This window comes from Dipodomys ordii, unplaced genomic scaffold, assembly GCF_000151885.1.
Source record: "Dipodomys ordii isolate 6190 unplaced genomic scaffold, Dord_2.0 Scaffold45, whole genome shotgun sequence".
Taxonomy (NCBI): Eukaryota; Metazoa; Chordata; class Mammalia; order Rodentia; family Heteromyidae; genus Dipodomys; species Dipodomys ordii.
The window spans coordinates 1,622,100-1,644,374 of NW_012267261.1; the positions used below are offsets into that span (position 1 = coordinate 1,622,100).

General features: G+C 39.1%; 1 protein-coding gene across 1 annotated transcript in view; it reads left to right on the top strand.

The window, feature by feature from the left end:
* Positions 1–22,275, top strand: part of Tprg1 (tumor protein p63 regulated 1) — a 99,736-nt gene that overhangs the window by 20,978 nt on the left and 56,483 nt on the right. The window contains exon 3 of the mRNA XM_013019402.1: positions 13,729–13,905. Coding sequence (XP_012874856.1) covers positions 13,729–13,905 — 177 coding nt within the window. The remainder of the gene's footprint in view (positions 1–13,728; positions 13,906–22,275) is intronic.

Consider the following 22,275-nt stretch of genomic DNA (forward strand, 5'->3'; position numbering starts at 1 on the left):
GAAGAAATTCTGATATTAAATGACCTGCCTAAGGGCAAACACTTATTAAGGGTCACAGGAGAGCTTGACTTGGTGACACCTCTCTCCCAGCCTAGTTGTCCTCTCCTTGCATTGTTCCTCTACATTTGTGATTTTTCATCTCTTGACATAGTGATCACCTGAAGCTTAAATTGGTTAAATGATCTTTGTGCCTGTGTCTGGTTTCTTTGTTGATTGTCTTTTGTTTGCTCAGAGGAGGGTCAGGGGTTCATTGTGCAAGTTCAAAGACCTTTCCCTCTTTTCCTCTCCAGAGCTTTCTCCGGCTTGTGTTTGTTCATTTGACTTTATTTAGTCTCTGACCAGAAACAACTAAAAAAAAAAAAAAAGTCAAATACCTGTAGGGGATGGTAATTGATGCTTATGGACTAAAGCCAATCACTCTTTTATCTAGTCTAATTGAGATAAAGCTTTCATTAATCCTGTAATGAAAAAACACTACTAACAATAATTAAAAGGCAAATAGAGCAAAGCACTAGAAATAAGAGATTTCTAATCATCTAGAGTCATGAGGCATCGAAGGAGGAGAGTATTATGCAAATTATGTGAACATTTGGAATTCTATTACTCAACCTCATTTCTTCTTCTTCTGTGTACTCTAGGTCTCTATTACCAAGTCTGTGATTCAAGAATCAGCATTATTAGCATTACCTGGGAGCTAGGAGTGTATTAGCCATGCTAACCCTACACAACTCACCCCAGACCTACACTGAGTCTAAGCTCTCAATTTTGTGCACACTAAGTCTGAGAAGCACTTGTTCAGATTGTGCTCATGGTCATAGTCCTTGTGCTCACATTACACTACAGAGAATAGTTCCTTGTGGAAATTGTGAAGGGATTGTGATCCACTTTTGTTCAATCTTGTTTCACCCCGTCTCCCAGTACCTAGTACAGCTTATGACACATAACATGACTTAGACCCTACCACGAACTTGAGTCAAATTTAATTCTAATGGAGACTTCCATTGGCACTAGTAGGATCCATCCTTTAATTCCTGCCTCCATGTCTCTGGGCCTCCAAGTACCTCAAAGCTGAATAAAACTCACTTCTGTCCTTGAATGAAAGCCTTTGAGCTGAAAAGTGCTTCAAATCTATCAAGATGTTAATGACCTGTGGCAGGACTCTGGGAGCAACAAAAGTAGCTCTGTTGCCAGAATCCATTTATACTGGCTGGGTGTTTTCAGCAATCATTTAATTAAGCACATTGCTTTTTTCTATAAATTCTCTATGGCAGCAACCTCATCCAGATTGCTAATGGTCCCTGAGTGACCTGCATTATAGGACAGTGAGGGCATTTAGTTACTGCAGTCATGATGTACTTGGATGTGTTTGTTTTCCCATGGCTGTAACTGATTAGGGCAGACTCAGAAAGAACCAAGAGGTGAAAGAAGTCTGGTGCATGCAAATGCCTGGTTTCATCACTTGCTAGTTAATTGACCTTGATTGTACAAGTCTCATATCTTCTAGGTGTCATTTTTATCATCTAATAAATGTGGATGTTAAAACTGTAATGCGTGTGTGCACATGCACTTGCGTGCGCACATGCATGTTCATGTGTATGTGAGCCAGGCTTGAAATCAGGGTTTTGAACTTTTTTTGCTCAAAGCTATCACTGTATCACTTAAGCCACAGCTCTGTTTCTGGTTTTTTGGTTGTTAACTGGAGGTAAGAGTTTCACAAAGTTTCCTGCCCATGTTGGTTTGAAACTCTGATCTTAGCCTCTTGAGTAGCTAGGATTTCAGGTCTGAGCCACTGGTGCCTAGCAAGATAGTGATTTGAAGGAATAAATTTTGAATAAATGTACAATATTTGCAGGGATTTTTTACTACATGTTTTATACCACATAAAAGTTGGATTTCTTATTATAATTGTATAGTTATATTCATTTTTATATTTACTGAGCTCTTTTTCTAAGTTGGGGTATTTACTGAGCAAGGAAAATTCAGAGACAAATAAGAAAAGATGTCCATGTTAGAGTCTAGCAAATCTTATGAAGAAGAACAAAAAAAAGGAGTTTATGACACATGCTGATATGCAGTCCTACAAATGATTCTATGGGAACCCAGACATCACTGGTATTGTGAAAAAGGTAATGGGATGAACTAGATAAAAGAAGGAAAAAGAGTTTACAAGAATATATGTTGGAGGATGGGAATGTGGCTTAGTGATAGAGTGCTTGCCTAGCATGCCTGAAGCCCTGGGTTTGATTCCTCAGTACTACATATACAGAAAAAGCTGGAAGTGGCACTGTAGCTCAAGTGGTAGCATGCCAGCCTTGAGCAAAAGAAGCTCAGAGACTGTGCCCAAGCCCTGAGTCAAGCACCAGGACTGGCAAAAAAAAAAAAAAAAGATATATAATAGAGAGAAGGAAGACTGTAGAAGGAAGGGATAATGTGTGTGATAGTTTTTAGAAATCTAATAGCTCAGTGTAAGACAGCTAGAAACAAGATAGAAAGATAGGAAGGAACCAGAAATGGAGAATACTGAACACTGGGTTAGGAGTTTGAAGCAGCTTCTTATAGAAGCACACATTAGAGCTCCATGGGCAATTTCTACCCTACTAAGCACACTAGACATAAAATGTGCTCTAAGTGGGCTGGGAAGGTGGCTCAGTGGTAGAGTGCTTGCCTTGCATGCCTGAGGCCTTGGGTTCGATTCCTCAGCACCACATAAGCAAAAAGAAAAAACCCAGAAGTGGCGCTGTGACTCAAGTGGTAGAGTACTAGCCTTGAGCTGAAGAGCTGAGGGACAGCGCCCAGGCCCAGAGTTCAGGCCCCACGACCGGACCCCCCCAAAAAAAATGTGCTCTAAGTTTGCTAATGTCTTGTCATTCCTCTCAGGCCCTTTGCTTTCCATTCCCTGGATGCAATGGTGTGTGGGAACTACCTCTTAACCACTCAAGAGGGCCAGCACCTCTTCCATAAGCCAGTTCAATGATCTCACCTTGGTATCCTGACACCATTTATGGTAATTACTTATACCAAGAAAACAAAGGCAGAATGTTAGTATTATTTGAAACTTATTTGATGTTTATGGAATACTGTTGCTTTTGTGTTTCTGCTACAGTCATCTTTCTCTCTTGATTAAGTGAAGGATATCAGATGAGATGTTGACATTATTAGAAAGGCATTAGACTCTGGAAATAATTTCCTGGTGAATTAATGTAATGTTATTTCATAATAGAAAACAAATAAGACTTCAATATGGAACTAATCAATACTTATAAGGGATCACAACTATTATACAGACAAGTATTATGTTTCTTACTTGTGAAAACACTACCTGATTCACAAAAAGTTGAACATGCTATTGGGCTCATAAATTTGTCTCAAATGCCCTGTTTTGGCAAAGATAGGACGAGTTTAGGAAGAGTAAGAAATGTAAAGCGAAGGAAGTCTCTGTTCCCAATAGTCTATTCAGTAGATACAACTGCAGAAACCAAGTTACTGGTCTTCCACAAATGCTGAACTATGTAAACTGATTAAAAAAATACAGAATCTCAGTAGATGATATTACCAACAAAAGAGAGGACTATTGTGTAATGATAAAAAGCCAGTCTGTTAAGAGGATACAACCTATCTAAATATCTGTGCACCAAACAACAGAGTTATAAAATTCTTAAAATAAAGCTAACAACTAAAAGCAAAAACAGACAAGTACACAAGAATCAATGGAGACTACAATACCATTCTCTCAATAGTTTATATAACATCTCTATAGAAAAATCAGTAAAGATTTAGAAAAACTCAACACCACTATCAATAAACAGGACCTAATCAGTGTTCATCAAATATTACATCCTATAATATACAAAACACTCATTCTTTTCAAGAACATTATGATCTGTCATACTCTGAGCCACAAACAGTCCTTGTCAGATTTAAAAGAAATGAAACATGGAATGGAATATATTCTCTGACAATAATGGAATCAAAGTGGAAATCAATAACAAAAAGATTAAAGGAAACTTTTTTTAGAAAGCAAATAATACACTTCTAAATAATGTAGAGATCAAAGAATCTCAGAAAAAAAAGAAAAGTACATTGAACTCAAGGAGACTAAAAATGTAGTATATCCAAATGTGTGTGATGTAGGAAGAGTGTTCTTTCCAATTAAAGAAAAATTAAAATCAATAAACTTTGCTTTTTTAAAAAAAGCTAGGAAAAGAAATCACCAAGTCAGCAAGCAATAGGAAATAATAAACATAACAGTTAACATTCATTAAAAAATGTCTAAATTACCTGGGCATTAGTGGCTCATTTCTATAATCCTAGCTACGCAGGAGGCTGAGATCTGCAGATCACAGTTGAAAGCCAGACATGGCAAGAAAGTCTGCTATATTACCCTACTCATGTAACTGTAACCCCTCTGTACAATATTTTTACAATAAATATACATATAATTAAAAAAAGAAAATCTGCTAGACTTTTATCTTCAGTTAAGTACTAAAAAGCTGAAAATGGAGCTGTGGTGCAAGTGGTAGAGCACTAGTCTTTGAACAAGAAACGCTCAAGGACAGTGCCCAGACCCTTAGTTCAAGCTCTAGGATCAGCATACACACACACACACACACACACACACACACACACACACACACACACACACACCCCAACAGCTAAAATTAATAAAACCAAATGTTAGTTGGAAAAGGAGCTATCTACCTGAGAAACCTCTAGCAAAGATAATTTTAAAAAAGAGGAAGCAGAAATTGCCAATACTGGGAGTGAAATAAAGCTATCACTCCAGATTTTGCAAACATCAAAGAAATAATATAGGATTGCAGCTAACCACTTTATACACATAAATCTAACAACATATTAAATGGACCAATTTTTCAAAATACATCCAGTAAAACAACACACTCGACATGAAATAGAGAATTTGTATAGCTTTACAACAACTTGGAAGTTTATTTTTTATTTAAAACCTCCCCTCAAAGAAGTTTCCAGGCCCAGATGGTTTCATTGGAGAAGTCTATTATATGTGAACACAAATTTACTATATATGAACACCAATTTACATAATATTTCTAGAAAATAGAGGAGAAGGAAGTAGTTCCCAATCCATTCTGAGAGGCTAGTATAATCTTATACTAACACCAGACAAAAATAGTACAAAAATAGTACTATAGATCAAAATTTACCATGGATATTGATTCAGAAACTAAAAAAAAATAGCAAATGAGATATACCTATATATAAAAGACATAAATTCCTTGACCAAATTGTTTATTTCAGAGATGAAAGGCTGAATTATTGAAAATCCACTTGATACAATCTAACATATAAACAATCTAAAAATAAAAATTCATATAAACACGTGATTTGAGGCAGAGAAATCATTTGAAAACAGTTTTCATGCATTTCTGATATTAAACTGTTCTGTGTGAGAAAGAACACCTGCATAAAACTTACAGGTCCTGTTGTATTATGGGAAAGTCTGGTTTTGCCCAAGAGTTGGAACAAGGAAGAGGACTCACATTCACTACACTGTTGGAAGTTTTATCTAGCACAATTAGGCAGAAAAGGAAATAGAAAGAAAAACATAAAAACTATCCTATTTGCATAAGAAATGAGTCTATATAGAGAACTCCAAGAAATACAGAAAACCTTGAGAACTAGTAAGAATTTAGCAAAGTTATAAGATGAAAGATCTATATCTATCTATCTATCTATCTATAAATCAGTATATGGTATTATGTCAGTAAATAGTACTACAATAGTATATAATATTTTTTATTGTGAAAATACCGTACAGAGGGGTTACAATTACATGGGCAAGATAATGAGTGCATTTCTTATCAAGCATTGTTGCCTCCTCCTTTGTTTCCCCTTCCCATCTCTTCTCATACCCGCCCCCTTCACCCGATCCTCCCCCCCCCACCGAAGTTGCAAAGTTTGTAGTATTCAAATGTTTTTTTTTCTTTCATGCAATTGTTGCTAACATATTTATAAGATGATTTCTTTGTTGCTTTGTATGTCCCTCCCCCACGGTATAACCCCTGCTTTCACTGTATTAGATGTTGGTATAATTTGTGGAGGGTAAGGGAAAAAACAAATCATTTAAATAGGGTTACAGGTGAATCCATTGCAACAATGAGTATATAATATTTTTATGTAATAGCAATAAAGAAATAAAAACCAAAATTAAAATTACCACAGCATTTATAATCATGCAAAAAGAAGATATACTTATATGTCTGTATTAATGTGACAAAATGCATACAATCTCGCATGTTGAAGGTATAAAGTATTGATGAAAGAAATCATAGGAGATCTGAATGAATGGACTCACCACTGTGTTTGTGGATTGGAAGACTGAAAAGGTAAAGATGTCAACTCTCTTCAAATTTAATATACAGGTTTAGCATAATTTCTATCAAAATCCCAGCAAGATTCTTCTGTAGGTATAAACAAGATTTTTTTCTAACAATTAGTTTTGATTTAAAAAAAAGTGTTTTAAAGTAGCTGTGCAAAGAGATTAAAATTCCATAAATCATGTTATAAGACCAATGCATCTTGATCAATATAACCCCACTTCCCTAACAATGTTTTAAGGAATACAAAGGAAGGAGAATAGTTAGAAATAATTCTACAAACAAACAAAAAAGACAATCCCAAAGTGTTTCTCACTAGGAAATCTTACTTTCTGCTGTGGAATTTCAGGCTCTTGGCCACAGCTGATTGGGCAGAGAAACTAACCTATTAGCCTGCTTGTGAATCAAAGGCACAGCTGACATGTATCATTCCAACTAAATCAGACAGAACAGGATTCTCTCCCTTGAGAATCTGAACTGGATGATACAGAGCTGTGCGAGCTCTATGAAAGTGAATATGAAAATTCACATGAATTCAAAAATAAGGAAACTGGGCTGGGAATGTGGCTTAGTGATAGAGTGCTTGCCTAGCATGCATGAAGCCCCAGGTTCAATTCCTCAGTATCATATACACAGAAGAAGCCAGAAGTGGTGCTGTGGCTCAAGTGGTAGAGAGTAGCTAGCCTTGAGCACAAGCAGCTCAGGGACAGGGCCCAGGCCCTGAGTTCAAACCCAGGACAGGCAAAAAATAAAAAATAATAATAGTAATAATGAAACAAAGGTCTCTAGCACTACCAATTTGTTATGGTTTCTGTTCTTAGTTTTCTGTGCTATTCTTCCAAGTATTTTCATAGCATATTCCACCAATCCCCACTCCACTCTGCCTTAGGGTTTGTCAGGTTGGAGTTTTTGTCTCCTATATCCAGAGTCCTATGTCACACAGTACAGTAAGCAGAACCCTCTTCCATTTTAAAGAAATAAGACAATGGAGGTGATGAGATGTGTGCCTTTATTCATTTTTGTACCTCCTTTCTTCCCCTGCTGTCTCCTCAACATGGGGCCTCATTTCCCCTGCCAACCTCTCTGGCTTCTTATCAAGTGAATCCCTTGAAAAGAATTCAGGGGAGGAGAGAGTTCCCCCTTCCCTCCCAGAGGCTGGTGCTTTGGAAAGCTCCTGGTGAGCTGACAAAGAATTGAACTATTCGGGGGGCAGAGAGCTCTCAGAAGTTCTAAGGAGGAAGTGAAGGATGGGCTGTATGCAGATTCTTGCGTGTAGCTTTAAAAATACTCTCTTGTGGATGGTGGTGTGATAAGGGGAGCAGAGTTGCCTGGGAGCCAAAGGAGAGCTGCTGGATGGAAAGCTGGGATGGGGTCCCACAGCTCTGGAAGCTAGAGTTGGCTCAGTCACTCATTGCTAGATCCATGGCACTTTTTTTCCCCCAGTACTAGTCCTTGAACCCAGAGTTTCACATTCTAGCTTCAATTGTTTTTTCTGTTTTCCTTATTTATTTATTTTTGCTCAACGCTGGTGTTCTACCACTTAAGCTACACTTCTACTATCAGTTTTTGCTGTTTTCGTAGAGCGAAGCCTCTCACAGACTTTCTTGTCCTTCTTGTATTTTTAGAACTCACAAATCTTTTTTATCATTTGATGGCCAAGTAACATCCCCTCCCATCCCTCTCTTCCCCCTCCCCCCCCCATATAGCCAACTAGAACAATGTAATCAGGTCCATGGGATGATTTCTCTTACTAGGAAAAAAATATGACTTTTGGAGAATTCATAAATGGATATTTCTAGGTCTTATCTGTTTTTTATGCAGATACTCCATCTGCCCTATGAGAGACATGTTAAAGAAGTGTTGAAGAAATGAATCATTTCTTCTGGGTTATTTTCCTTTTCTTACATCTATAGAATTATTTGTGCTTTGTAATTTCTGTTTTACTGATTTGGAGATATTCACCAAGCATGAACATGACAGAGCCATCATATAGTATCCGTCCTGAGCTCCTTTTCCTTAGTCCTGTGGGCAGTGGGCAGGGAATCCTGAGCCTTGAGGATGCCCCTGTGGACTAAGTAACACTTGTCAAGTCACAGCACACCGTAGGGACCCATGGTATTCCTCCCTACATATTATCCTTGCATTTCAGGGGTATATATTCCTTAAAAATCAGTATTATTTTCTCAGTTATTCCCAGTGGCTAGGATAGAGCCTGAAACATGACTGGCAGTATAGGGTAGTTGGGAGAAAAAAAAAAGAGTTATAGGAAGCCAAGTTTGGAGAACCAGGAACAGGGAAGGTTTGTGGCATCGGGTTTTTATTAGAATGCTCTGTTTTCTTTGAGGGTCTCTATTTTAAACAAATTGGTGAGGCCTAGCAAAAGAGTAACCAAATAATTGAAAAAAAATATGTGGATTATTTAGAAAAGGGTTTTTACAAGACTCCACTTAACCCAGGGAGAGGGAAAATTGCTTTGCTCTAATGCCATGTGTTTTTCATCTGTTTGTGTTTCAATGGTCAACCCCAGTTGGATTTTCTTCATGGCTTGGAACCCAGTGGGTGCTCAGGGAATGAGTGTGAAATGAATGATTCAGTGTTTTCCTCCTGGGTTGGTGACTCTGGGCTACCTGTGTTATTCTCTTCCTCTCTAAGGGTTGGGCAAACTAAGAGAGGAGTAGGGGTGCACTGGTTTGCCAATCACAAATAGTCACTCCATTCAACATAAGAGTAGATACTTTTGCTGAGTGGTGCATGCGAATGTGTGTGTCTATGTGTGTGTGTGTGAGAGAGAGACAGTCAGACAGACAGCCAGACTGAGACAGAGAGACAATATTAGAAGAAATTTGTTCTTGTAAATCATTTCCAAACCACAAATTGATTTGACAGTCTTAAAAGAGCAAGTAAAAGTATTGCTGGATCTGAGGCTGAGGCTGCTGGGAAAGAACGGGGGATGATTTGACTAACTGGGTTACTGGGTGGTCCCTGGAAATGTGCAGGATCGTCTGGCCCGTCATTGCTAGTTCACTGTTGCCCTCTGCTGGCGAATCTGTTGTCATCTCAGGAAATAACCCACAGCTGGTTGGTGGTGGGATTGTGGAAGAGGGTCAGGGAGGCACTGGGTTCCATTCTCTTGGGAGTGGCAGTCAGGTGGTGCTGGGGAAGAGCAGTGACAAGAAGTGACACCAGGGAAAATTGCTCTGATGCCTAATGGGACTTTTTTTTTTGATGCTAATGCTCCCATTTTTTTTTTCATTCCATACTGCTATCCTTTGGTGAAACCCTGCTCTCATGTGGGCTCTATGCTAGGCACAGGGAATCATGGCAGATATGAATTAGGCCAGGGGTTTTATTTCATATATGTGGTGGGAAGGGTAAGGCAGGTACAGAAATCACGTTAACACAGGAGAAATTGTGACTAGGGCCATGATGGAGGCCCTGAAAAAGATGTGTGTGTGTGTGTGTGTGTGTGTGTGTGTGTGTTTAAAAGAAGAAAGAAGACATGTACTTGAAGAGTAAAGCTCTATGAAATAGAAAACATCTAAGCTGGAAACTTGAAGGATGAGCCGAGGTTTTCCTTTTTAACATAAAGGTGGAATACATTCGTTACAAAATAAAACTCTAGCAAATAAGAATACATAAAAGCAAGACAAATCACTTCAAATCTTGCCACTCAGAAACGTTACTGTGCACTACCTTGTTATGGTTATAAAATTGGGACTACAGTGTAGACTGCATGCATGGCCTACTCTTTCTCACTATGGTGACATAAATATGTCTCAAATGTTTGCAACTTTTTAAAATGTACTATCTTAATGGGGGAATACTCTAACATGTAAAACTGAGGGTCCGATTCTTCAACTAGCATGAGTGAAGGCGTCTAGGCAGTACAGACCAAGGGGTGTTCATTCTTCACTGATATACCCCAGGAATCTTTTGTGGATACCTGCAGTCTTGGAGCCACAAAAGTAAGATCTTACTGGTTCTCTGTAAAACACACATTACAGGAGAGCAAAACAGACTTTAAGAGATAGAATCACAGAAATGACTGTAAATTTTCATCCATAAGTTCTCAAGAACAGTCTAAATAAATAAATATAGCATCCAGGAGCTAAAGATGGTGGCCCCACTATTTATGAACTTGTGTGTTTACTTGAACTCAGTCATTGCCAGCATGGAAATTATGCAGAGTCTGTGTCACAGTAGAGCACTCTGCGTTCCTAAAAAGAATTCTCTTTTTTTCCCCTCCCCGGAATCCTTTACCTTTTAAAATAAATCTCATTATGGAGTGCTGACATTTTCAGTAAAACCATTTAACCAGTGTTTTTTTTTTTTCCCAGACTAAAAACAAGTCTGGTTTATTAGGCAGCAGCTTATACCATACTGCTAAGTACATGCAGTCTATTTAGAGAAGTTTATGTAGATATCTGATAAGACATTTTAGAGTCCCCAGCTCTTCCTGACTAAGACTCAGGGTGTGAAGCCAACAGCAAGAAGGAAATGGAGGAGGAGCTGAATAGTGCTGTGTGTGAAAGTGGGTGGAAACCATAGAGCCGAGATTTAAAACAGAGTGCTTAGATTCTATGCTATTTCTTTCGGCAGTACAATAACTCATATGTCACCTTCTAGCAAGATTGTGGGTGGATGGATGTTGAGCTAATACTCCTCACTATGCAATGACTGCCTTGCACTGGGCCTAGTGATTGATCTTACCCTTTCCTTCCCTTCCATTCCCTCTTCCCTTCCCTCTTCCCTTCCCTTTTCCCTTCCTTTTTCCTTTCCCTTCCTTTTTCCCTCCCCTCCCCTCCCCTTCTCTCTCCTCCCTTCTTCTCCTTTCTCTTTCCCTCCTCTCTTCTCTTCTCTTGTGCTATTATCTGGGGTTTAAACTCAGTGCCTGGGAACTGTCTCTGGGCTTTTTTTTTTCCTAAAAGCTAAATGTCTACCGCTTGTGTCACCCCTCCACTTGTAGTTTTTTGGTGGTTAATTAGAAATAGAGTTTTCAGGCTTGGAAGGTAGCTCAGCGGTAGAGTGCATGCCTTGCAAGCATGAGGCCCTGGGTTCGATTCCTTAGCACCACATAAACAGAAAAAGCCAGAAGTGGCGCTGTGGCTCCAGTGGTAGAGTGCTAGCCTTGAGCTGAAGAGCTAAGGAACAGCGTCCAGACCCAGAGTTCAGGCCCCATGACCGGCAAAAAATAAATAAATAAATAAAAAGTTTCATGGACTTTTCTGCCTGGGCTGGCTTTGAACCATGATCCTCAGATCTCAGTTTCCTGAGTAGCTAGGATTATAGAATTACTGGAACCTGGCTTTCTCTCTTTATTTTTGATCTTTATTTCCTTCTTGCTCACATTTTCTCCTGTTCCCTCTCTGATTAATTCAACTCTTAATTTTTTCTTGTCTGTCTTTTGACTACATTGGAGGTGGCATATATTTGGTAAATCAAAGTTACTTAGTAACCAAAGTCCCTACTAATAATAATACAGCTAATTCTAGAACCCTAAGTGGGAATCACTTCCCTTAATCATTTCCCCAAATTTAGACAGTGAATACCAGAATTGTCTCCATTTCACAGGTAAGTAATCTTAGCCATAGAAAGTTTAAAAATCCAATCTTTCAGAGTTAGTAAGTGATAGAGCTAGACGTTTATACCGATGTTGTCACACCATCAAACACCTACACACACACACACACACACACACACACACACACACACACACTGTCTTACACATAAGGTTGATATTCAGCTCATATTTACTGCTACCATACTTTATTCCATTTCTTGGGCACATTCTCTTTGGTCAGTAGCCACACAACATCCATTGCTAAACATTTAATGCATTCCACAAAGGAAAAAGGGTCATGATACCATCAGAGTGTATTATAAGAAGCCAAATTTATAAATTCAAAATCTAGGCACCGGTGGCTCATGCTGCTAGTGCTAGCTACTCAGGATTCTGAAAACTGGAAAGTCTGTGAAAACCTTATCTCGAATTTGCCATCAAAAATCTAGAAATGGAAATGTGGCTAAAGTGGTAATGTTACAGCCTTGAGTGAACAAGCCAAGTGAAATTGTGAGGTCCTGAAATCAAGCCTCAGTATGGGAATAAAAATAAAAACAATTTTGAATGAGATAGTTGAGTCATGACTTGAACATTGGATATTCTTAGCTTGCTGTGAGATGATGATCCTGGGCAGAAGTTAGACAAGATAAGAAACCTGGGGTTTTCTATTAGGAAACATGAATTTGATCCTTAGGCAGAAGATGCTATTTAATGAAGTGAACATAGAAATGATATCAGTCAAGATTTTTTCTTTGTTCCTCCTCCTCCTCCTCCTCCTCTTCCTCCTCTTCCTCCTCCTCCTCTTCTTCCTCCTCCTCCTCCTCCTCCTCCTCTTCTTCTTCTTCTTCTTCTTCTTCTTCTTCTTCTTCTTCTTCTTCTTCTTCTTCTTCTTCTTCTTCTTCTTCTTCTTCTTCTTCTTTTTAAACTATACTGTGGTATCTGTGAAGGGAATGTTTGGAACCAGAGTGCCCATAAAAATTACAGGTTAGATTGATTGTGGTGAAAACTGAAATGCAAATCAACCTTTTCTATTGTTTAGTACAAAATATGCACTGAAGCATTCATCATAACATTCTAAATCCTAAAGACTATAGTGTTGAAAGAGACAGCAATGGTGCTGTGTGCCACAGGAATTACAGAGTGCGATCACTCTCATTTAATCAGAAAACCTTGTTCTCCTTGTTTCTTGTTCTCTCCCAGAGGAATTCTTTACACTGTCAGATTTTTCTAAGTGAGTCTTGAAAGGCTCTGGCTTCTGAGGTAAAGCAAACCAATAAAAACTTATCTAGTGTCTATTTGACTCCATTCATTCACCAAGAGGGTATGGCAGGATGGGCTGTAAATAGTGCTAGCCATTAAGTCTTTGCTTTATCTTCAGCTAGTAATACCGCTTTTGGTGATTAGCATTAATATGTTTTAGTGAATGACTCTTGTGATATAGATTTAGTAGAATGAGGTGTTTTTTGTGTACTTGAAGGAAGGTGTGCTCTACAAGTTTTCTAGAGAGTAGGAAAGTCAGGGAGAAGTAGAAATCAGTTGAAGACCAATGTGGTACAAAGTTGATATTCCTTTGGTCAATTCTGTCAGGGGTAATACTTTCTGAGCTCTTGGTTGAAAAAATCTTTTGGGATTAGCTTTCAGATTCCTTCCTCTTTTAGTCATAGGGTCAGACCAAGAAAAGGAGTGGAGGAGTTAGGCATTCCTTAGTCTTATTGGTTCTGAGGTGATTCTCCTCACTGTTTTCTGCCTGTGATAATGAATGTTGTTCATCATTACCTTGGAGAGACAATGTCACCAGCTTTACTTCTCCCATAGGATTGACCATTGGAACAATGAAAAGGAGAAGATTTTGATGCTCACTGATCAGACTCTCTTCATCTGCAAATATGACTTCATCATGCTCAGCTGTGTGCAGATGCAGAAAATCCCCCTCCATGCTATCTGTCGCATCTGCCTGGGCAAGTTTGTGTTCCCAGGGATATCACTGGACAAGTGAGTACCATGCTTTAGACTCAGGAATGCAATGAAGGAGGGTGAAGGCATGCTGGGAAATCACCAATGCAGTCCATCAGTGTGGTATGCTAGAGAACTCGGGGGACCATTCAAGTTCTACAGGGGAACTCATTAGATCCATCACTGAGTTCTACTCTATTGCAGATACTAACCAACTCACCAGGAGAGTTAGTGGAGGGAAGGGTAGTAGAACATTGTGAACAAGGAGGGAGTGTTCTTGATTTAATATTGAGATATCTATGAGGTTGGTCAAGGGCCAAATGAATACCAAATTGTCACGATGTAACTATATACTTAAATTGGTCATCAGCTCAGCTATCTTAACACCAAATCATGTTTATTTGGCCTCAGACGCAGGGCAGGGTGGCCCTGAGGCTGGACTGGCTCATCCCTGGCACCATTGTCTCTGTCCTCACATTCCATTTACCTTCCCTAGGCTGTCCCTGTCTACTGTAAAGAGGTTCAGTTGGGCCAAGGCAAAAGCTGATGGACAGAGTTCTTGCTTTTCTCTTTTAGATTTTTTTAAAAAAGTGGTTTCCGTTCAACTTGTTGGTGTATGGGTAAACATGTCTCTTGATCAGTGTTGCCCCTTCCATTATTCCCCCCCCATCTCTCTCCATTCCACCTATCCTCTCAATTCAAGCTCCATTTTTACATATATACATCAAATCTGATGTCTACATTCTCTCACTCCTCCAGTCTTGATTTGTCTGCCCCTCCTTGACCTCCTTTGACTTATACTTCAAGACCTGATTTATAACTATAAACAAATAACAATAAGAAATATACATGGAGTCATATGTGCCTATATACATACCTGTATTAATCAAAGTACAGTATATGCAGGGGAGAATTCCAGTGGTATAACTCCTTTGAACAACTAACTTATAGCCTAACAAAATGAACACCAGGAAGCTGCAACCTGAGGAAAGGTTCTTGACATAATATATATGACAGCTAGGCAGAGTTTTCCTGGAGAAGACTTAAAGCTAATAATCATGGTTGGATAGGCATTATCCAGGGAACAAGACACGAAGTTGAATAATATTCCAAACAAAGCATAATTTTACAAAAAAAGAGTAGAGGTGGGAAATTACTTGACAACTTTCAGAACTGGAATTGTTCTGTAAAGATCAGAGGTTAGAACTCAAGGTGACTAACAGCTCTGTAAGTCTCTGGAATCTTCCCAAAGCTCTGAGGGGGGTGAAATCAACTGTTTCAGAAGTGTTGACAGTTAACAAGGGACTGGGTGAAGTCTGCAGAGGAGGATGGATGGTTGAAGTAAGTTCTTGTTATGATCTTGAAAAGAAATGAATTTACTAAACATTTTGGATCTAAATCAGGACAACCATCTTCCTCTAATACTGACTGTGAAGGTTTCCCATTGAACTGTGAGCTTCTTGAAGGCCGATTCCATTTTATGTCCTTTTATTAAGATCTGGGCATTGGGACTGGAACCTAGTGAGAAGAGAGAGCTCATTTTAAGGCACACAACAAGAGCACAACCTGAATAGATAATTGGTTTCCTTTCGCAAAGCTTATCATGTTAGCTAGGTGCTGATGGTTCAGGCCTTTAATTCTAGCTACTCCAGGCTGTCTTCTGAGAATCCTGGTTCCAAGCCAGTGCTTGGAGGAAAGTCTCCTAGGACTCTTATCAATGATTAACTACCAAAATAAAGCTGGTATTGGAGCTGTGGCTTATGTGGTAGAACACCAGCCTTAAGGAAATAAGCTAAGGAACATTGACTAGGCTATGAGTTCAAGCCCCAATATAGGCTGGCAGACAGACAGACAGACAGACAGACAGACACACACACACACACACACTAACACAAAGCTAATAGTCTACCATACTAAATAATTATTTTCACATTACTCTTCATTGATGCAAGAAGTTATTACTTCATAAATTCATTTAATTATATTTACTTTTAAAACATTAACTTTTGCAATAATATAGACACATCATAACAATACATTTAATGTCACAAAATACCGCCTTTATTTTTCTATTTCAGACTCTCAGTCCAGCATTCTCTCCATAGGCAATGCCAATTTCTTGTCTACTTGTATGTGTGTGTGTGTGTGTGTATGTGTGTGTGTGTGTGTGTGTGTGCGCGCACACGCATGTGCGTGCCAGTCTTGGAACTTGAACACAAGGCCTCTGGTAGCTGTCCCTGAGCTTTTTTGCTCAAGGCTAATGATCTACTGCTTTAGCCACATGTGGCTTTGAATGATGATCTCAGATCTCAGGCTCCTGAATAGCTAGGATTACAAGCATGAGCCACCAGCACCCAACCATTCTTGTCTAATTTTATAGAAATGTTAGAAACATAAAAGAATAAAGTTATCTATGTGCATATGCAAATGTTTATACATATGTAGAAGCATGCATCTATATATCTTTATTATCTACCATTTTATCTAATAGAAGCACATGTTATAAATGTGTCATGTTTTATATTTAATGATGGCATACAGTAAAGATGTATTATATAATCATGTAAAGATCATTCTCTGTTTTCAGTATTTCAGAGTAATACATCTTAGTCTAATCTAAGTCTCTTGTGGATATATATTGATTTTCACTTTTGCTATGAGCAACAAAGCTGCTATAAATATTCTTGTATATGGAATTTTGTTCAATGGGCAATGTATATGTAATATAGATTTCCAGAATGGAATTCTTAGGTCCAAATCCCTTTTTTTGCTGTGTTCACAGTTTTATCTTTTCCAGAATGTCATGTAGTTGGAATCACACACTACACAGGATTTTCAGATTGATTTCTTTTACTGATTTATTTTTGAGTTTATTCCATATCTTTTCATGGCTTGCTATGAAGATGATCATATCTATTTTTCTCTTAGATCTAAAAAGCATGAACTGTCATGTGCTTGCTATATACTTTTGCATATTTAATGCCCAAATTCCACTTGCAATTAGTATGTCATTATTAATATGCTATTGGGTATTAAACACAAGTACAGTGTATTAATATTCTTTAGTTCAATTGACATAGTTTTCTTTTATTGGTCTGTATTTGAAGATTTTTGTCTCAATAACAGCAAATTTTCTGAAAAAGTATTATCTTTTTTCCTTTCTTGACATTGTCAGGTAAACAAATAGCTTTATCTGTTACTTAGAGGTTGGTTGTATTTCACCTGTGAAAAAAATGCCTACTCTTCTCTTCTTTTCTTTGTTTGGTGCCAGAACTGGTGTTTGAAATTGGATCCTGGACCCTGTCCTTTAGAATTTTCAATTGAGGTTGGCATTCTACCACTTGAGCCACAGCTCCTTGTGTGTGTGTGTGTGTGTGTGTGTGTGTGTGTGTGTGTGTGTGTGTGTGTGTGTGTGTGTGTGATTAATTGGAGATAACGGTTTCATGAACCTTTTTGCTCAGGCTGGCTTTGAACCATGCTCAGTCCCCTGAGTATCTAGGATTACAGAAATGAGCCACAAGCACCTGCCCCTAAACTTCCATTTGTAAATAGAGAAATCTGGATATTTCTATTATTCTCAAATTCTCCCATCTTTTGCCTTCTTTCATTTATTTTTCCAGAAAGCTTCATTTTTATGGAATATTTGATTTAATTTCCCATAAGGCATCCAATTATTACCACTGGGAGTTGATATAATTGCAACCCTCCTAATTAATCTGTGAGGCTTTTCCATATTTGCATCCTGTGGTTAGACTAAGAAAGCCAGTGCCAGCAGCTGGTAGGCTGGTGAACAATAAAGGGTTTTCTCTGTATATTGGGGTTGGAGAGAAATGTAGTATGATTGAGGGCTGGTTGTTTAAATACTGTGCAGAAGCATTTACCAAGCTACTATCTTCTAGTATAGGAGTGAGGGCAGAGTTCTTAACTTCATTTCCCCATCTATTAAAAGGCAAGATTAATGTAGTCATTCTGCCTCATTAGCAGTCTTAGTGTTAGGTTATATTGACATTGCATGAAAGCACTTTGTAATATGCTTCATAGACACCAGGTATTAACAAGTTCTGATTTCTTTCCCAGATTAAAGCTTTTGTTAACATGCAAGTAAGTAGATTAATTTGATTGTTATCTTTGCTCCCAACTAAATTGGCCCTTCTTAAGCATGAAGTCAACATTAGAAGGTCAGAGGTGAGGCAGTAGCAGGTAGGAAAAAAATAAAAGTAGGGGGCAACGGAAAATCAGCTGCTAAATAATGACAAACTGTCTCAAGAGAAAAGCTTCGGCTGAGTCTAAGCAAGCTCCCTTGATAAAGGAAGGGAAATAGCCTAGCACTAGTGTAGGAGACAATGCTGATACCAAGTACTTTTCTCCCCCTGTGTCTTGTGATCTTCAACACAGGAAGATGCATGACTGATTCACTGCATTTGATAGGAAATTAAAAAGGCTAAGAGATTCTAACACCATTAGCTATTGAATATTGGAGTCTCAGAACCTATCCTTTATTTTCATAAAATGGGACTTGAATTCAGAGCCTTCCCCTCCTTTGCCTCTGAGATTTTCTTCTTTTTCCTCTCATTTCTTCTCCCTCTGTGGGTGAAGATACCTCTCCTATGAATGGAGTTACAACCTCTCCTAATCCATGGGAAAGACTGGCAAAACTTAGCAGAACATGGGCCAACATATCCCATCTATTCTACTTTAAAACTGTTGTTTGGTTTTGTCTAGTTGCCTTTAGCTTAGAGGTACAGGGAAGGGCCAAGGTAAGAAAAGTAAGAGCTCAGGATCATTCTTTTGTAACATGAAGGCAGATGGATTCTTTTCAGATGAGAATGTTCATTAGAGACAAAACCAGGAAGTAGCAAAAGACCTGCTTTATCCTCCAGGATAAGTAGTTGCTGTCACATAGGTTTAAAAGTCATTTCTTTTCTGAAGAGAGTTCTAAATCTCATTTCTATCACAATTTGATAAATCAACAGATTTTACTTAAAAACTAATTTTCACAGTCCAATTGTGTCTAACCTCCCATAAAAGTAGAAGAAGCAAAGGCTGGGTTTCTAGCTGAGTTAATCATGACTAATCATAACCACACAGTTTTCTTGTTGCTAGAATTTGGACTAATAACTTTAACTCTTCTTTTCTGTTGGTTCTGGTTTTATTTTTGAGACAGGGTCATACTATATATCCCAGGCTGGCTTTGAACTCATAATTCTCCTATCTCATCCTGAATGCCCAGATTACAGGTGTGTACCCTACCAAAGTCCCTTTAATGGGTCTCAATTTCCAACTCAAGGACAGCACCGAGCCTCCCCGCCCCCCTCCACCAACTAACTCATAGGGTGATTGTAGATTCAAATCATGGATGTGAAGATGTTTTATAAATTGTAAAGTACCAAAATGAAAGATGAAAAAAAATCTCTTACTCCTTTACCAGTCTTACTTTTCACAAAATGTGCTCCCAAGGCATGATAATAAGAGGAGTTAAAATTCTGAGTGGTTAAATAACTTTGTCTCACCTATGGGTGTGAGAGATATATATATATATATATATATATATATATATATATATATATATATAATTGGTTTGGTAGAAAGACACTGGTTTGAAACCAAGGACCTACATCCTGATCCATATTTCTAATATAACTCTCTTCCCTTTGCTGAATCTCATTTTATTTTTCTGGGAGTTTCTAGGATGTGTGTGTGTGCACGTGTGCACGTGTGTGTGTGTGTGTGTGTGTGTGTGTGTGTGCACATGTAAGCCAGTACTGGGCTTTGAACCCTGGTCTTGGTGCTTGCTGCCCCTTAGCTTTTTTTTCCTTTTGTTTTTGCTTTGAACTAGCACTCTACAGATTGAGGCATAGCTTTGTTTTAAGCTTTTCTGTGGCTAATTGGAAATAAGAATCTCATGGACTTCACTGCCTGGGCTGACTTCCAATTAGGATCCTCAGATCTCAGCTTCCTGAGTAGGTATGATTTATAGGCATGAACTACCAGCAACCACCTGGAATTTTTCTTTTTTTGTACAAAAACTGTAGACTTAGGCTGTACTCTATCAGTATAGCAATTTTCCCAAAGTCCACTCATCTTACAGAACGAAATTATTTTATCTAATCTACTCCTCCTGTGAAAAGTATCTCCAAAGATATCTGATGAAAAATATTGTTGCTGTCATATGATGTGTCAACCAAGGCTGAGCAAGGACACCAGGCCACAGAATATCTTCCTGCAAGGAAAAGCATTGTGCTTCTATCTCTCTATGCTATTTATATTTGCATTCTGCAAATAGAAGGGATACAGTAGATAGGAGAATGAAGGTCCTGCAACCTGCCTGGTCTGGCTTTCATCCCTCCTGTTTGTAGAGATAGGCGATGGGAGTTGAGAAGACCATTTGTCCCTTTTGGTAGCATGTGGAAGCAGGGCAGAGGACATCTGTAGACATTAGCCTACCATTTCAGCCATACGCCCATGAACCCAAAGTCCAGGGGTCTTCTGTATGCCCTCAGAATTCTAATTTGGCACCTGTTCTTCAGATTAGAGCTTCAAAGGGCCTTTGCTCTGGATGAAATCAGCCTGTGGGTCCAGGCTGATTCTGCTGGCTTTGCGTCTGTCAGTGCATTCTAATCACTGTTATAAGTGTGGTTCTGTGGAACACCTTGTAAAATATTTTCCTATTGCTCTAGCAACATCTCCTGTCTAGACAACCTAATTATGAGCACAGAGCAAATAGCTGGAGTGTGTGCCACCCCCAAGGCTTGCATAACTCCAGAAGTGGGGCTAAGAAGACAGAAGGGAGATTGGAGTGATGCTGGTTACTTTTTTTTTGTTGACCTGACCAGAAAATCCAGTGCACCAAAAGAATCTGAAAAAACTTTTAATTAAGAAGAAGTGGTCTGGTGGGAGCTGCATGGTGGGAGCTGCATGTTCTTGTTTTTGCAAACTCTGAGGGTAAAAGGCACCAATGTATTTCCCTCTTCTTCTTAGCTTTGGAGGTACGTGTGCTCTTCTTCCTCCCCCCACCTCCAACCCCAAGCCACTGATTAACCACCTTCCTCCCAGAAGCATTTTGCAAATGAAAAGTAGCTCCCTAAATTGATGTCCACTCCAACCAATGTTTCCACTGTATTCAGTGGGTCTCCATCCTGAGCCCTGGTCACATGATCACACGGGCAGGCCATCAGGATGGACACAGCCTCATAGGGAAGCAGATGTTAGTCCCATGTTGGTTTTCCTTAGGGCTCCACTGGAAAGCTCAAGTGTCATGAATGCAGAAGAAAAAGAGAATTCCCAGGGAAGGATGAGAGAGTCCCAAGCAGGAGGTGGAGACTCAGCAAGTTGTATTGGGAGGAGTAGAACTTGAGCAGACAGAGTACAAGCATAAGCAGATACACGCCCAGATTGTGATCATACCAAGTCTCCATGTGTCTGAAGCCCCGCTGCTGGGAAAATGTGGTGGAAGTTCCTGAATGTCCTCAAATGATAGTGTATGGAGTCTGAGGGTTAGTCATGGTCGAATGTAAGATGCTGAAGGTTGCAGGGGGAGGGGCCTGATACAATTGACATTTGCCTTCAGGAAGAAAAGGGTGTTAGTGGTGTAAAGAATGGTTTGGGGAAAAAGAGAAAACTGGAGAAAGGGGACACAGGGAAAGGGATTTTATGATTCTAGAATTGGGTAATTTTTTTTTCAAAAAGATTTGAAATTGGCCAGACACTGGCGGCTCATGCCTGCAGTCCTAGCTAATAAAGGTGGCTGAGATCTGAGCATTGCAGTTCAATGCCAGTCCAGGAAAAAAAAATCCATGAGACTCTTATCTACAATTAAATACCAATAAGTCAGAGTGTATCTGTGGCGCAGGTGGTAGAGTGCTAACCTTGAGGGGAAATAAAAGCTCAGGGACAGCACCCAAGCCTTGCGTTCAAGCCCCAGGACCAGCACACGCATACATTTAATAAACAAAACTGAAATGGGACAATGGATTAGAGAAGGTGGGGCTTGGGTGGGAAACTTGGAAGAAATAAATTCCCTGGCATGAAATGACTGGCTTGGATTTTCATGGTGTGGGTACAGATAGAAGGAAGGTCAGACTATGAGCCTAAAAGTAGAAGATGTACTTTATGTTTATTATCAGGGGTGAGAGAAGAGATGATGGTTGAGAGAACTGGTTCCATTCAGCTGACATTTACTGGGCACTTGTCATATGCCAGGTGGCTATGCTGGGTACTATCGTACAGTTATAAAAGAACCAAAGGCTTTGACCTCATTGACCTCACAACCAAGGAATCCTTAAGTAACTGGTATAAAGTTACATCAATGGAGAGGGCTCTGAAAGAGAAGCAACATGAATTTCCCTATTGCTGTGCTACAAGTTACCTCAAAACTTAGTTGTATAAAACAACCGATATAAAATCCCCCTG